General features: G+C 38.1%; 1 protein-coding gene across 7 annotated transcripts in view; it reads left to right on the top strand.

Moving 5' to 3' along the window:
- Positions 1–18,140, top strand: part of CACNA2D3 (calcium voltage-gated channel auxiliary subunit alpha2delta 3) — a 396,747-nt gene that overhangs the window by 137,098 nt on the left and 241,509 nt on the right. For all 7 annotated transcript variants that reach the window (XR_014854750.1, XM_085072721.1, XM_085072724.1 and 4 more), the window contains one exon: positions 11,844–11,903. Coding sequence is in view for 6 of the 7 variants with exons in the window: in XM_085072721.1 (XP_084928847.1) it covers positions 11,844–11,903 (60 nt within the window). In the remaining variant the exon portion in view is untranslated. The remainder of the gene's footprint in view (positions 1–11,843; positions 11,904–18,140) is intronic.

The following is an 18,140-nucleotide window of genomic DNA, read 5'->3' as shown; positions in this document are numbered from 1 at the left end:
CATTTCAATTTGTCCTTTATTTCTTCAAGGGCTTATGATGAAAGCCTAATTACTGAGCATGTTTGATTCATCTTCATATCCTGATGTACTGAAAACAATAATTGTAATTGTTTGGTCATAAAAAATACATTTAATTTCATCTTCTCTGCAGTAGAATCATAGAATGGTTTAGGTTGGAAGGGACATGAAAGATCCTCTTATTCTACCCCATGCCATGGGCAGGGACACCTTCCACTATCCCAGGTTCCTCCAAGCCCCATCCAACCTGGTCTTGAATTTCCAGGGATGGAGCAGCCACAGCTTCTCTGGGCAACCTCTGTCAGTGCCTCACCACTCTCACAGTGAAGAATTTCTTCTTGCTATCTCTCTCAACCTGCTGTCTTTCAGTTTCAGGCATTACCCCTTGTCCTATCACTACATGCCTTTGCACAAAATCCTTCTCCAGTTCTCCTGTAGCCCCTGTGGGCACTTGAGCATGACATATTTTTCATGACAGATATTGCAAATTACTTCATTGATTTCATTACTTTGGAATGAATTGTAACTGCTAAAAGGGCAAGACAGACCCTATTTAAAAGCTAAATCTAATATATAAGTCTTTGAGAAGTTGCCCAACAGATTGAATAACCAAGAGATGATGAATTTTACAGTCTACCACTGCACAAATACACCAGGTGTGTCATAAGCCCCTTTCAGTGGTACCAGTGAGTTTGATGAAGATATGGTCTAAGGCTGGCTCTGAGTGTCTGCATGAGCAGTGTCCTGTGATCACAGCACAAACCCTGGGCTGGAGGAGTCATCAGCCATTCTCATCCCTGCCTTTGGCTGTGCTGTTGCCATGCCAAGCACAGATTTATTGGAGTGTACAAAGTCAAGGTGTTCACAGAGCCTCCAGCCTGCAAAGTGAATGCAGTTTCATGGAATAAGGATTTAATAAAAGAGAAGCCTACCCTCATATGGAACCGCAGAATTAGCTTAGATCTTTCCATTCTCTAATATTTCTGTGATTCTCCTTCATTCGTGTGTCAGTTTTAGATTGAACAACCAGAGAAATTAAGAAGCATCAACAGCTACAGATCTTTATGGCTTCATGGTTTGTTCATGGAAAAGAAGTGTTTTACATGTTTCTCAGGATCAGAGTTGACTGAGACTTAAAATTTCTTGTAGCAACAGTAATGACCTCAGTGGTTTGTTTTTTCCTTGTTAGGACTTTGCAGGTTGGAGCACATTTGCTGGTTGTAGATAAATAGACGGTGGGAGGACCTGTGGTGGTGAGTGAGGGATTTCAGCCAGTAGAGGAAGCCTTGCCAGCAGTGTGGGGTAGTTCACAATTCTCCTATAATCCAAGATAAATGGAAAACTATTGTTACAGTTTACTCACTGCCTCTGCAAATTTAAGTTAATAGTTTATGTTGGCTTGGATGTAGTCATTGGTTGTTACTTTTTGAACCTGCAGGTGCTGGTTAGCTCTGTGAAGACTCTTATTGTTCCCCAGGTGCAGTTTAGAAGCACTTTGAGAGTCAAGAAAACACAAGTTAATAAGAAAAATGGGAGTATTCTATGAAATGAGTTCCCTAGGTCATACCAAAACCTAGAGGTGTGTCAGACTTAATGGAAATGATGTGCTGTGTTGCATATTTTATTTAGTTTTCCAAATAAATCTGCATGCAATAATTAAATGGTGAATGTTTCAGTTGATAAAAACTAATTAAGAGGTGAAAGTATAGCAATCTTTTAGTCACTAGGAGAATACAGGTTACAAGACTCTTCTTAATAAGGAACAAAACACCCACTGGATTTGAACTCATTACCTTTACAAAGCAAAGCAGATAAGGTTTTCACTATGCAATGCAGCCTTTCCTTTTGGTTTGGGAATTTGCAGTTTTCCATTAATTACAAGGACAGTTTAATATTGTTCTTAAGATAGATTGAAAAATACTATTATTAGAAAAATACTTATTTAAAGAAATAATAAATGAATTGATGGGATGGAGTCTGTATTTAAGCATGACTTTGGCAAAGTGAAACCCCTTAACCATCTGGGACTTCAGCATTAATCCATAGGGTACCAGCAAAAGCTTCTAGGTACATGGAACTGATGTACAGATACTGAGTCTGGACAGATGTCCACATCAAAGAGTTTTTTCCAAAATGTCCAAAACCAGAGAGTTTCAATGTAGTCTTCTTTCTTTTTTTTCCCTTTTTTTTTTTTTTTTTTTTTTTTACCAGACTGGCCAGAATATACAAAACTATGAAAAGACTAAATTATCACTTAGTCTGAAAGTTGATTTTGTAATCAATTCCAGCATTCTCAGCAACCAAGTCTCCAGAACTATAAAGTATGGTTCAGGAGACCAAAGAAGCTTGGAATTTTATCTTTGAACTTAATCTTTTTACAAGGGAGAAACCAGGCAAAATGCATTGGTTTACTCTTTTAAACATAATACTGATGTACTTTTCATTAAGACTCTCTAGCACTTCCATGCTTGGGAACCAGCTCTTGAAATTGGCAGGGCTGGGGCCTTGACACAAAGTTTTCTTTGAAATTCTGTTCCAGCTGGATCAAGTTTTTAGCATTTGGAAACTCTGCACATAGAGGCATATGGCCATTAGAAATGTATCACAGCAAGACTGTCTGCAAGTGAAATCTCTGAAAGTTCTTTGCACTGTGAATTTTCAGTATGGGGTTGAACGAGACTTTCCCCCAGCTGGATCATTACTTTCTTACTGCTTGAGCCAGCAGCAGGCAGGGGAAACAGAGTCTTTCTTTCCTGAGGCACTGTCCGTGCATCCATGTGCCTTCTGGAGCCAGGAGAGGGTTTCCATCTCTCTGTGCTCATGTCAGAGTGCTGGGAAAGGGAAGGTCAGCAGCCCAGGGGCCTGTTGGTGGCTTTAGGAGAGGCTGAGGAAGGTGCTGTCATGAGGAGAGCAGAGAGTGGAGAACAATGAGATGGTCTAAGAGACAAAGGGAACAGAACTGGACTGTGCTAGTGCAAGATATTCTAGATGGGCTTAATGAGATTGAAGAGGGAATAGGGAAGATTGGAAATGGACTTTGGCAGAGTGGGGAATTGGTAGGGACCTAGAAAAGACTGGTCATGAACATGCTTGAAAGTGCAAACACCAAAGCTGTTATGGTGAAGATAAAAGAGTAATTGGTAGGCACTAAAGGAAAAGCAGAGAACAGTATGAAAAACTTTGACAGTGGATGTTGTGACACCTAGTGTGACCTTAATGAGCTCAGGATATGGAGAGAGGAGCAGGAAAGAAACAGGAGTAGGTCTTAGGGCTGTGCTCAGTCGGACTAAGCCAGGCAATATTTTAAGGCAGAATTTGGTACATTTTAATCTTGAATCCACACCTGTTTACCCTGAGATGTAACACTGGATATCTAAGTCTCGGGTGAATGCTTGCAAAATCCACTCCTGATGCATTTAGAAATGGATATCAACTGCTTTCTTCACATCTTCACAAGAATGCTCTATTTGCCTCAATATCTATGTATCCATCTTGCAAGAATTCTACGTGCAAGAGGAAGTTGGGAAGGTTTTAGTAAAAAACTCAGAGTTTCATTTTCCTTTCAATTTTTTAAAAATTTTCCCTTTCAGTTAATCTATTGGCAACTGAAATCCTGACCCTGTGTGAGTTAAAAAACAGTCCAATGAGCATTGCATGTCTTGGTTTGGCTCTGTGGCTTGTGATAGAATGCTGGACTAGACAATGGAAGTCTCTGCAAGCTCTGGAACTGACCTTTGTTTTGAGTAATAAATCTTGAGGGATTTTTTTCTGCTGTTGTGTGACAGTAATCTGGTTGGAAACTGAAAGGAGGACAGTATATCATGATGGTTTTGGTTGAACTAGACCACAAATTGCAAGCTGAATTTGAATTAACCTGGGGGGATTGAACCTTAGTGCAGAGATGAGGAAAAAGCTGAGTGAGGGAACAAAGCAAAGACAATTGATTTCACTTGGTGCTTCTAAATGTAAACAGAACAGAAATACCTTGACTATGCCAGGATTGCTGTCAGGGCAAAGTGTTGCTCTAAGTGTCCTTTCCCTGACTGAGTGAGCATGGGAATATTTCCATTTCTCTTTAGCTCATTTGTGTTGCACATATGGTGTGGGAGTCATCTCCCTTCATTTCAGTCATGTCGAGTTAAACATCTAGTGAAGAAAAGAGTAAAGGAAAAGTTCCAAAGGTCTTCCTGTATCTTATGAGCTATTTTGGAGTGGGACATGCAGTACCTTTGGAGCTTTCTGTCTCTATGTATGAAGGATGTTTAGATAACTTCAGTGGAGTGATGATTAACTTTGAAATAGATGAGGTTAGGTGAGAAAAATCCTACCAACGGGAATTTTGCATTGAAAGAATTTGCGTGAAAAGAGTTACTCCAAATCTTTCTCAAACCAGATCTGTCAAGCATCCAGCAGTGGTGCTGAGAGCTGTCAGAGCTGAGGGGAAAGTTATTTTTGTTCAGCCATGCACATCCTCATTGTGCTCAGCTGCAGAAGAGACAGTCTGGCATTATCCAAACAGCAGAGTGGTTGTGAGAGTCAGGTAAAGAGTATGACCTATGGCACCTTAAATGTGTGAAAAAGGTTAATAAATCAGATGTTTCAATCTAGTGATTTCAGTGTAGGGGAGAGGAAAAAGGATCCCAATGGCACTTACAGGTTAGTGTTGACAATATACTTAAAGGTGTGTCCAAACAGGTGGGTCCTTTTATTCATCCACAGGCCTGTTTTCCTTGCTTTTGGAAGGTGTTTCATGAAGTAACACTTTGATTAGATTTTTTTGGTTTATGTCAAAGAAAACAATGCACAGGTTATGAATAATTAATTAAAAGCCAAACTTTACGAATTGTATTGCCATGTTGTGAGTAAAATTAAAAAGATGCATAAAGGTATTGCCAGAGAATTACACAGCCTCTGGGTGGATACTTGGTTGGTGCCAAATGCTGAAGAATCTTCCTCTTGGCCCTGAGGCAGGAAAGGTGGCTGAAGGAGCTGGTGGTTGCTGTACCCCAGCCAGGCAAATCACAGCTTAAATATCCCTGGAACAGCTCGAAGTTGTGTCTGCAGCTGAGCTGGTTCCTTGATGTCTGGGACATAAGGAATTAAAAGTATGGAATAAAATCCTATTTAGCACCTCATTCTGCTCTGTGCTAGACATAATAACATGGTAGGAGGAGATTTGATAATCTGCATATTTTATATCTGATATATTGGCTTTGTGCAGCCTTTTGAGCACTGAAGAACTTGGTACAAGGCAAATGTGTTATCTTCTTCATATGGAGTCTTCCTTCCATGCCCTGGCAATCTCCAGATGCCATAATTAAATACAGTGTTGGCCTAGTTAAGTAGAAATGCATCTAATTACTCCAGGATTGTCTTAGCCACTGTTTTGCAACGTGTGAATTTCGTGTACTTTAATACATTTACAGTTTCATTGCTGTTTGTCCAGTGTTGTGCCAAGCTGAACTCTTCTTGCTTCAAAAAACCAGCTAGCACTCTAACAACAATCAACCTGAATATCTGCCAGTTTTGAATGAATATAAGTGGATAATTGAAGTTATTTGCCATAATTGCATATGCTAAGCTTTTAATTTATTTTTATCCTTTATTTATAATTTCTGCTTTGATTGTGCTTTGCAGCACTTAGTGTGGCTGAGCATTGTCTGGTTGGGTTGCAGTGGAATTTGAGAGTAGTCAGAGAGCAGTCAGTTTTTTATGGCATTAGTTGTGAGTTTAAGATCTATCTTAAACCACAAGCTTAAGGAGCTAGGAAGGTTAATATCAAGATAACAGGAAATAATTTTGAAAAAATAAATAAGTTTTGGTGCATCTTAGTCACAGCAACAGTAATTTTAGTGATAAAATTTCCTGGAAAATACGTCACAGCTGAGGAGAACAAACCAGGGTATAATATATACTGCCGGGCTTTCTGAAAAGAGGAAATTTTCTGTGCTTTTTTGTGTCCCCCAAGATGCCAGTCTGGTGTCACTGCCCTGTCAAAAGCCACGTGTGTTCCTGAGAGGAGCAAACACTCCTCCAAGGTCAGCATCAGTGTCTGATGTTTCTTCACTGGTTGTGGCAAACACGTGCAGAGCTTTTTGTGTTCAACCCCCAGACTGGGAAGCCTCTTTGCACAACTCACTGCTGCCTGATGTGACTCTGGGTTTGGGCATGGAACTAACAGTGAGACAGGAACAACATCAAATGCTCTCCCTTGGCTTCTTTGCCTTCTCCACTGAATGAGCTGAGAAAGGAGCAAACCCCAGAGCTCTGAGGGAAATGAGGAGGACCTGCAGCAGAATTAGCACCGTGCCAGGATATTACCTAAGCTCACTTAATGCTAATAAATCTTGCTCTTGCTCAAAACACCCCGAGCTTTTCAGAAGTTTTCAAAGCACCTGCAGCTTTACAGATTTTCTGGAGAGGAAAGGCCTTTTTCACTTCTGAAATGAACCCCGAAGTGGGGAAGTCACAGGAAGGTACCTGGGTAGTGTTTTTCAAGTTTAGTGCTCTATTGCTGAGTGTTCCCACATGCACGGTGTAAGCTTCTCACGGAGCAGCCAGTGAGGAAAATTGCTCTGATGATTGAAACACAATCTCATTTCTCTCCCAGGAATACTTTCAACTGCTGAACTATGTTTAAATAGTTATCTGGCAGCACTTTAGGAAATATTTTTGGCATATTCACAACTTAATTGCTGCAAATTTTGATTGGAAATTAGACATTCAAATCAATAGTAAGGTTATTAAAGTAGCACTGAATATTTCACCTGAAGAAGGGTAACTAGTGGTTATTGTAAATATTTTCTGTGTACAGAAAACTGATGTTTCAGTATCCAGAATGCTTCTGATTTTTGGCTGATAATGTACCAGAAACCTTGCTACAAAATATGAAAGAAATAGGAAAACCTATCCCTGTATTTAAGACCTTTTCTTGTTATCTGCTGTTTTTCTTGAAGTTCATTATATTTAATTAAGATAGAAATCTTAGTTACAATTCCATACATAGGAGTCAGAGAGACAGACCTGGTAAAGTTATACAGATTATTATTATTACATTTTTTCTTCCAAAACACATCTCAAATCAACCTCAAAGTTATATTCAAGTTGAATTTTTTTAAGGAACCTCAAACAGATCTGAAGCTATGGGAAATAATGAGAAAGTTTGTTAGGGTTCAGGTCTATTTTTTGCTGTTGGTTGAATACACTGGATGCTGAAATATAAGAGCAGCCTGCAGGTTTATCTACACTTTAGTCACTGTGATATCCCAGTGACTTTTTTGAAATGAAATATTATTATATTGATATTATGGAATACAAACTGTTAATTTTTATGGACTGAGATGGTACCAGTACCTAGCTGATACTAGTTATAATGAAATTAGAGCAGTCTTCTATCCAGTTTGTGATTTGTAGCAGTTTGGGTTGGAGGAGAGCAGTTTCGAGAAGCATTTCTGGTTTTATGTGTTGTAGTTGGTTTACCCTGGAAAAATAGAGAGGAAACAATGAAAGAGGAATGTTTTGTTAAGATTTGAAAGCTGAAGAGAGCAAAGGGCATAACTTCAGTCAGCATTTATGGATAAAGATTAGCAACACTGCACAGTTCAGGAGTTCAGAAACTGTTTCAGATTTGGTTATGCTTATGAATTTATTTCATCTCACTTCAAAATGGGATTCTAATGAAGGAGAATCATTGAAAAGTAATCCAAAACCCTTAAAAAGTACATGGAAAAAGATCTCAGAAGCTAAAATAACAACCCTATCCTCTGGATGCTTGTGTGAGGTTTCTTGAAATTGTTATTTGCTTTTTTTTTTTATTTTCAACTTTCCGTCCATTTCTGTTCCTTTTCCCCCTTACTTTTTGTTGGATTCTTTTTCCCCCTCATCCATTCTGTTTCACCTTTCCTTTGCTCTCTCTATAACAATCTAACTTGAAAGAGAATTTATCTGGGAAAATCAGTTCACTGAAATTATAATATCATTTGTCAAGAAAATTACTCTGTTCAGAGATAGCTGAGTGATTTCTTAAAATGAAGAATACTATGAGATAACAAACGTTAATTTTTCATCTCTCAGCCTTTTCTATGTTATTTGTGATATCAGTGCCACTGAATATCCTGAACATTGACATCATGCTTTGGGGACCATTTTGAGGTTTTTTATGGATATGTTATTTGTTCATCTTGTGCTTCATGCCCTGGTTTTATCCATGTTGCATTGTGATATTCTGGGTCAGGCAGTTCATCTTTCTCATATTTATGTGTATTGGGAATGTTCTAAGGATTAGTTCCTTAACTGGGAGAGCCTCAACTGAGCTGTGCCTTAGAACATTAATTATTGTTTTATCTGAAGATGATGTGCTGCCCTGGCCCTGCCTGTTCATGTGCACACAGACACTTCTCCACATGTAGGGCTAAATTATTCTAAAAACACCCTTGAATGGTGTAGCTGCACCAATTCTCACTCTGTGTTCATAATTCATTCCATGTAAATGCATGCAAACAACTCACAATTCCCTTCAGGATAACCTCAGCTTGGGAAGCATTTTCTTGTTGCAGCCAGGATTTGAGAGCATGGTTACTCAAATGAAAATATATTGGCATTTGTATAAGGAGTGTCATTATAAACTATTAAGCTAAAATTGCTAATCATGCTAATGTTGAGAATCATTGCTAGATAACTGCTCAGTCATTAAAATATTTTAAAAGGGATTTTTCTGACTCCATATAGAAATGTTGCAGTATTACATGTGGTTTTTATATTTTTGCCTGGAGAGTGTTAAGGAATTTCTTCCATCATGCTTCATCCCTTTGGGGACTTTGTAAAAAAAATCCAACCAAAAAATCCCCCAAAACACAACAAAACCCCATGAAACATTTGCCTTCAATTTCTTCATTCCAATATAATTTGTGTATATCCACTAATATGTCGTTTTGTGGAGTTGGGCTTATTATTGGCTTCCCTTTTCTGTAGCTCTCCCAGATTTCTCCTGGTCTACTTCATAATGGTGTTGAGACACTTAAGGCAAACTGTGGTTAAGGATCGATATATAGAAAACGCAGCATGTGCTTGTATTGTTTTCATTTCATGTACCAAAATTGTAATTTTTAATTTAGCTTTGTGAGGGCAATGCACAAAGTGTGCCTACATATTTGCTTCTACAGCTTCAAGGAAAAATCCTATCAGTAGAACTTCACTTTTTTTGTCATTGAATTTCTTGTAGAGAATATTGCTGAAATGTACATTGAAAAAAAAAAGGTAACAACTAAAATATTAATGAATAATTCAATAAAATACCAAGCAATACTTTTCATTTCTGAGCTGGCCTTGTTACCAGATGTTTCTACTGTGACCCATCTTATGCTTCTCTAGTTATTTCTTACATGTGGGGATAAATCTTAGTTTAAATTTATTTCACTGAGGCAAAAATGTAATTGAAACACATTGGGATCAATACAAACTATATAAGAAGCCATGAATTATTTTTCTAGCCCGCTAGGTACTAATATCTAATATCACTGGTATCTCATGAAATCCTATAATAATTTTTCTTTTGATGAGTAAGTAAATATTTCAGCACAGAAAGAAAAACTTTTTATCCTTTTCCTTGTATTCTTTTCTGTATGAAGAATTTTTTTGATCCTTCTTTCACTTTTTTCTCTCAAACTCATCAGTCATGAACTTTGGTATTAGGTGAGCACAGATTAGTAATTCACCTATGGTTTTAAGATAAAGGAAAATACATCTTTAGGAATGCATTGAATAAGAGTAGTTATTTTACGTAAAATGCCTTTTTCACAGTTGAAAAATGAGGGTTATATTTGTAAAATCCTTTCAGCAGGTCACTAGCATGCTAAATAAAGATGGGATTCTGAGGAGGTTTAAATGTGTACAGATCTGTTTCAGTTGCTGTAAGGCTTGCCCCTCAGAGGAGAAAATTTGTGTTACTTCCCTTTCTAGATTCTAAACACCAGAACTTTTGTGGCTCAAATGAACATTCATTAATGTTTCACATTGCAACGTCTGTTTTGGGTACTATTCAAATAGTGCTGAAATGGTGGGAAGAGCTGCACAGAAGTTCAGTGTTTCATTTGAAATGTTTTCCATGGATCTACCTCCTGCAGGTGGTTGGGATGAGCTGTTATTGTTGGGTTCTCTTGCCCTGTATGTGGGAAGGTGAGCATTTGGCCAGTTCAGTTCTGGTTTGATTTGCCCAACGTTGGAACCAATTCAGTTCAATTCCAGCTTGGCTCAAGAGGGTTTGCTGTGACCTGACCAGGACAAGGTGTTTAAAGCTGGGACCAGTCCAATGTCAGGGATGTACTCCCAGCACAGGGTGCTGGGAATGTGGCCTTTTGCTTCTCTGTGTCAGGAGAACTCCCAGTTTTTAATGGTGTGTGTGAGATTGTAATTCTGCACCAAAGAAAAGCTCTGGAGAGGCTTCCCATGGAGTGTGCCGGGAGGGAGAAGGAGCCCAGCAGAGGCCACAGGGATTTTGGGGCTCATGCTCTCTGTGGGTGAGTGGGAGATGGGATGGAGCAGGGAGGGAAGGATGGGATGGAGCAGGGAGGGGAGGCTGGGACTGTGCTGCTCAGCAGACCTCAGTGAGCACAAACCCTCCCTGCAGCCACCGCAGCTCTGCTTAAACTGTCAGCATTCTGCTGAACCATTTGTTCTGCATTGGCAACCAGAAATATTTTTCTTGGTTCAGTTTCCATTATGGCTCAAACTGTATAGCAATCAATATGAATTCCGATTTCATTTTGATTTATATCCAAAGACTTGATAAATGTGCAAACTGTTATGGAAAGGGAGAAAAAATGTGTGTGTGGCTGCCCACTCTGTATTGTTAATGAGAGTCTGGACCTCGCTTTGTGATGTAAAACATTTGAAAATATCTATGTGTACCAGTGTCTGATAGAGCAAAGAAAATAAAAGTCATATGCAGAGTATTCTTTGATTTTGGGTTGTACATGTATGAAGGTTCAGGTAGATTAAATGAAAACTAGAAGGAGTTTCTTCCATGGTTAAAGTACTCTGAATTATAAAGAACCCTGAGTAAAACCTTAGAAAGGATGTAATGTTGTTTCCCATTAGAATATCTGCAGCAAACCCCTCTGTGAATTTAATGGCTCAGGTAGCTGTGTTTTGGTGCAACTGTGGGTTTTTTTCCTGTCAGATGTTAACGGTAAGGAACAATAACTATTACAGGGAGTTCTGGATATTGTTAAGAGGACAAAAATACTGCTGAATTGCTGTCATTCAGTACATGTTACTTCTGTAATTGCAGAAAAATCCTGTGATATGTACCATGTTAAGGTAGTATTTCAATCTGCTAGGTAAACAAACCTAGTCTCTATTTTTCTAATGGTTTATGGTTGATGTGTAATTTAGAAATTCCTTTGTATGTCAGTTTCTTGAAAGCAAATGCATGCTATAGGAAATGCCTCCTATTTTAACGTTAAGGATGACTTGAAAAGGACTCCTATGAGCAAAATAAAGTCCAGTGTGAAATCAACTTTATTTTTTTTCTCTCAAAAATAATTTCAGAATGAGAGCTGCAGGAAGCTGAGGACTAGTGGAAAAAGTGAGCTATTTGTTCATTTATTAATAGTTGAGCTGTTTTGAGAGTTTTGTATCACCAACAGTGGGTACTGAGGGTTTAAAATACTTGGTCCCTTTTTTTTTTTTAAATCTGGATCATTTATTTCTATTCAATGAAGTGTGAGAGCAGATAAATTACACAGCGCTCAATCTCTGTTTTTATACCAGCTTATAAAATTGTTATCCATTATTTCAGAAACACACTTTTTTTTTTTCTTTTTCAGCGTCTTGTTGAAGCTGCAGAAGATGCTTACCTGAAACATGAATTTGATGCTGACTTACAGGTAGTAAATAATTACTTTCTTGAATGTTTATCATCAGACTATACGTAATAGTTTATACAATAGATTTCTTGAAGAGCTGCTGTAGAAAGCCAAGCATTTGAGCAGTAGAAGGATGCTAATTAGAGGAAATGTAATTAATGAAGGCTGGCTCAGTATTTTGCCAGGTTATGTACTTTGTGTGTTGGGACACCAAGCAGGTGGATTTATTCTTTCAGAGATTTCATTTAAAGGCCCTTGCATATCAGTGTAGGTCACATTTTCAAACACAGCAATTAGCCTCATGTTCTGTCTCTGCAGTGAGCTGGGGAGGAATTGCTCTGCAGAGAGCCCAGTTTGCAGATGGGGTGAGAGCCACAGGGATGGGATTAGCCTGACCTTGATTTGTGCAGGTGGTTGGTGCTTGGAGATGTGTCTAGAGCTGGTTTTTCTCTTTCCTGGGAGCCTTAGAGCTGCACCAGGGTTGTGTGCTGGAATAACATGGGAGGGAGCAGCACCTTGGCAGCTCACGGTTAAAAATGCTTAAAAGAAAAGCCTTTGCCTAAATAAGACACATAATTTAAAATAGAAAAGTTATTTTAGAAACCAAGTAATTTAACCTGACATTGAAAGTTTAACAGAAAATGTTACTCAATGCTTAGATGAGTAAAATACCTCCCTACCTTTAATTGAATTCCTATATCCGTGGTTTCTTGAATGCCAAGTTAGGTGGAGTTTTGTCTGCTTTGCTTCTATCTAGTTTTAATTTTAAAACCTGCTGTGAATATTTGCCATAAGTCTATTTAAATTTTGGGCTTAGAGAATTAAAGGAAACAGAGACTTTTTCCATAGACTTTCCCCCATATGTGTATCTAAGAAATAAACAGATCTGTTAAGCTCTGTGTTCAGATTTTGCCATGGTTACTTCCAGCAATCACAAAACATTTTACTTTAATGAAAATATGATGCAAATTCTAAAATATGATGCAAATTACTGATTTCTGTGTAGAAAGGAAGAAAGTAGTCAATTTACCAGAGCCAAGCATTAAAAAACCTGAGTTTAGAAGGCTGTGATACTGAGATCTGTCAGGCCAGGTTGGAGTTACGATAAAATAAGCAAACTGACAATGATAATTCACAATATTGTTGTATATTCCATGAGTGCTGGGTTCTGTGTTCAAAAGCTTTAGATTTCTGTTACACTCCAGCCTTGCAGAGGTGTGCTGCGCTTCATTCTGTTGAACTTTAAGCCTTGGAGAAATAGGAACTATTGTCTGAATAAATCAGAAACACACTTTACAGAAGATGTTTTAGAGAGCTGCAGTAAATGCTTCATCACTGCAGGATAGTTCTCACTTTGACAAAGTCCTTCATTTGCCGAGGCTCTGGCGATATTAACACTTTGAGGAAGGCAGTTAAAAGCCATTTGTGTCAGCAGCATTAACAGGACAATCAGATCTTTGTGTGGAGCTCTGTTGTTTATTACTGTCACGCTCCATTAAAGCTAATCAATTGTTAATCTTGGTTTCAGCGACCCCTTTGCAACCCTTGCTGGGTGATTGTTGTTCTTTATCAAAAATCTCATAATACCATCTGCTCAACAGAAAGTAATGGCCAGGATGATTTGATAGTGTACATTCAAGTGGAGGGGGACAGAAGGCTTATGTAATGCACAGTGTATATAATTCTGCTCTCAAAGAGGAATTTTTTGGCATTTGTATTGCTTTGGCTGACGTGTGGAAGACAGGATTAAATGCTTTGAATTAGTGATATGTGATACAGCACCAGCCTGTGCTCCTTGTGCTCAGATATTCTGGAAATTCGGAAAGCACATAAAGAAAGTGCTTTTTTGCTTTTTATTTGTCCAGCATTACCTTCTGTGTCTTGAGGACAGCATAGATAATATTGTGTTAGTACATAAAAATGATAAAAGGGAGAAATAAAATTATATTAATATTTTTATTGACTGTAGAAAAACAACTTAGAGAACTGTAAAAGTTCACCTTTTAGACTGCTGGTATTCTCTTCAGCAATGCTGAGACTGCATTACTTGGTTAGACTAGACCTGATCCCTTCTGGGCATTTTTCTTAGTAACATTATTAGTTTTGTCCTTAGTTATTCCATAGGTATTCTAATCAATATATGTAATTCTGTGTAATGGTCTAAGCACTCAACAATCTATCCCTGGACTGAATCTATTGGCACCACCAACCTTGTAGTTATAAACATAAATAAAATTCCCAAAGAATTGAAAGGAATAAATCAAAATGGGTGATGTGATGTTTAACTCATCAGCATTATGCACTGCATGTTTGAGTAATGGCCAAACTATGAATCAGTGAAAGCAGACTTTAAAGATTTACCCTGCAATATTTGGGGTTCGGGAGATTCTATTTTTTTTTTTCTCTGTTAGGGATGCAAGGTTATGAGGAAATAATCATCTAAATGCTGCTTATATTTGAGTCTCAGTACAGGATTTTCTTACCCCATGGGTAAGGGTGCAAGTTATTCTGTCTTATTAAATATTATTTTCAAGTCTATAAGTGGAATTTTTTTAGTCATGCCTGATGTATTTGTAAAATAAGTTGCCATTAGCATTGCTACAGCAACTTGCCCTGTCACAATCCGTTCACAGGTGTAAAGGGTTTCTCCTCCTCCTTTACATGGGGCTTTCCTGTCTCTGTGCTCACCTTTGTTTAAAATGAAGCCCCTCCTCTGCTTTTGTGCCTTTACCATGATGAACAAACCCCCAGCACAGAGGTCAGCTGCCAAACTCCTGCCCAGGAAGAGCAATGGATGTTGCAGGTTTTGAAGTGATTCTACAACCATCCTGTAGTTTTCTTGGCTTAGCTTTTTACCAGTGAAAAAGTTTTGGACAAGGATAAAAAAGAAAGTAACGTCTTCTGTTAGGAGATCATCTATTTAAAAAAAAAATTTAAAAAAATCCGATTTGTAATAGTTGTTAACTGAAATTTGGCCTTGTGACCTTTTACTGTGCCATCCCTGGGGCTGGCACTGAGCTGTGTGCCACAAAGCTGTGCTGGTAGCACCTGGACAGAGGCAGGGAGGCATCTCTGTCCCACGGCTGGGCTGTTTCTGGGTTTCCATAATCTCAGGAGGTGGATGCTCAACAGTGGGGATGATGCTGGAGTCCTCAGTGCAGCAGGAAAAATAACTTGGGCTTTGTTTCTTACACACTTTAAAAAAATACATTAGTTTTAAAATTTAGTGCCTATCCAGGTTTTGTACTTCTGACCCCAGTGACAGGAGGAAGTCATATAAAATTTTGTCATGACTACTTGTTCATTTGCTGACTGATTTCACTACAAATACACATCTGCAGGGTAGTTCTTTTATTTTCTGTGTGTTAATTAAGTTCATTAGTTCATTTGCTTTACATTCCTGCTGAGTTTTCTCTGTGTGTGTGTGATGTGATGATAAAAAAAGCAAGGTTATTTCTTTCTAATAGAATCAAAGCTGGTGCACAGTTGATGCTCAGGAATTACCAGATTTTATTTTTTCTGGTTGTTGTTGTTTTACTTCCTGCATAAGATGGGAGAGGTTCAAGTGCCAATGTGTTAAGATGGTTGACCTTATTTCAGCTTTATGTCCGAAGACTAGAAGAGGATTAATCAAATAGTTTTTAGGAAAAGATTAGTTTCCATTATGAATACTCTTAAAGTTAATTTAGTAGGATAAAAAAAAGGAATACTGGTGTAAGGCTGTTTTTCATTATTCATTTTTCTAAGATCTATAACATATGGCTGTGCCTTAAGGAAAATATTTGCAAAACTATACCAGAGTTAGGTACCTGTCTGCCAGATTTTGCTGTCTGTTAACTCCAAATTGCATTTTGTGTCCTTGAAAAATCACATCCTTACTCTCAGACTATGTGTGTTGGTTGTACAAAAAATCTTGTGAAATCAGCAGATGGAGAGTTACAGGGTTTCCAGTGGTTTACACATGTGAACCATGTACTTTTTTATACATATTTTGAAAATCTACAAAAAGTAAGATTTCAGATGTTTAGGAGAAAGCACAAATAGTAAAAGAGGTCTGAGGGTCACAATTAGACCAGCTCATGTGCTTTAGAGCTTCTGGGTCTAATCCTCCAACTGTTAATTTTACTCAACAGTTTATTGTTCAAGGGGAGCTACCTGACTTACTATGTGTGAAATGTAGCTCTTAGATATAGAGCTTAAATACGGATATAAAATCATAACTTTAATTGCTGCTACTTCAAAAAAAAAAAAAAAAAACCTAAACATTTATTTAGTATAATGATACCTGGCAAAAAATTATAATGATGGATTATGAAATGCTTAGGGATTTAATCAAAATTTAAACAAATAGATGGTAATTACACTGACATCAGGTACTGGAAAATACAAGGACAAAAGATAATTGAGAATGACTATTCCATGTAATCTTATTAAACTCCTGTTCTATTGTTCATGTCTCTAACATGCATTACTTGTATGTTAGTATTTCAGATGAGTCTCTTTCCGTATTTATTATCTCACTAATGTTGCATGAGGCACACAATAACTAGATTCACAGTCTGTTAATATTTTTCTGGCTGTTGGAACAATGTCCACAGGTCTGAACTCAGCTCTTGAACGGTCCTGAACATCCACAATGGGAATGGGCAGCCTGTTGGACTTCAAGAACTTGTAACCAATGATCGAAATGACTTTTTGAAAAGTGCATTTAAAATACCAGCCTTTGTGGGTCTGTTCATCCAGCTGCAGGCATCCTCTGGATCCAGCTGTGATGCAGAAATGCTGCCAGGACCTGCAGAGGTGTGGCTCTTAGCAAGTTTTCTGAATAGCTTGAACTTTCTGGTACCAATCAAAAGATAAGGGAGATCAAGGAAAGACAGTGAGCACAGAATTCAGAATGGCCTAAGAACTGGCTGCAACACCAAAGGTTGAAACTCTCCAGAATTACGGTGCAGTTTGGGGGCTAAAAGGAAGGAAAAAGTGCACAGAAACATGAGTGTCTAGTGAGCTAATGAGCTACAAGGCACAGCAGGCCACATTTAAATCATAAAAGCATCTGTTGGAGTTTTTATTTGGTGTTTGTTTTACCTTTGGGATTCTTTCAAAAATACTTGAATTTTTTTTCTGAAAGAGATAAAAGGTTCGTCTTTACAGTTCTTAGTTTTGTATTATTCTTATTGATTTCTGGAGCTCAAATTAAGGACTTCCCAACTGCTCTAATACTGCAACAAATCGATTTTAAAATTTTTAGCCCTTTCAGTGGAGAACATTTTAGCTTGTCTGTTTTTTCCTATTTATTTGTTGAGGTTGGCAAGACAAAACTGAAGTGACTATGACATCAGTGAATTCAGATGTAACTGTATTAAAGAATGCAGCAGAATTAATGCACGAGTAAGGTGATCTTCAGAGGAAGACTTCCACTTGGCTTTCACTCTGCATGCATTGCAGGGATTAAGTATCAGAAAGAGTATAGAGAAAGAGGGGCCATGCACCTTTTTGGTTATTTTAATTTCGAAGATTTCATGTTTTCTGCCTCTGTGGCAAGTGAAGAGAAAAAGAGAATCAAGGTTCTGTGAAGCCAGACTAACAATATTTTAGTTCATATTCCATTGATGAATAACTTCTTTTCTTTATTTTTTATTGCACTTTGGAGTTTTGTCATTTGGGGGTTTTTTGAACATTGAGGGAATATTTTTGATGTTTTAAGACAATTATGATCAGTGGATAATTGCTATTACTTTTCCTCTTTCCACACATTCATCATTCTAAGAACTATGTTCTCTTACTACAAACAAATCAAATGTAAATAACTAGGGTGGTTTTATTTTTGTTTGTTCCTAACTTCTGTTGTTTTCTGTTTGAGCACAGAAAAGCAGAGTTTAACTCGCTGTCTGGGAAGCAGAGATACAGGAGATAATTTTTCAGCAGTTTTGTAATTTTGGTACTGTTCTGCCTTATATAAAGGACCCATCCAAAAAGAACAGTAATTCTCTGCCTGTCTGGTTCAATAGCTGTCCTGTCTACATGGGGCTTGACAGCAGAGGACCTGGCAGCTCAGGTCTGAAATTGTTACTGCAAGTAACGTGCTCTGCTTCTGAGGAAGTTTGGCACAGATTTCTGGGGATTGATTCTTCTCACTGCAGTTACAGCATTTGTCCTGTTGGTGCCCTTAAGCCAGAAGTAGTTTCCAGACATTTCTGGATTTGTTCTTGCCAGCCTCTCCCATAGCAGCAGTCTGTGTCTGAAGTGTGTGAGGTG

Source organism: Lichenostomus cassidix, chromosome 12 (assembly GCF_008360975.1).
Source record: "Lichenostomus cassidix isolate B80296 chromosome 12, HeHo_3.0, whole genome shotgun sequence".
Lineage (NCBI taxonomy): Eukaryota > Metazoa > Chordata > Aves > Passeriformes > Meliphagidae > Lichenostomus > Lichenostomus cassidix.
Note: the sequence above shows the minus strand (reverse complement) of the source record. Positions and strands in the feature narration are given on the sequence as shown.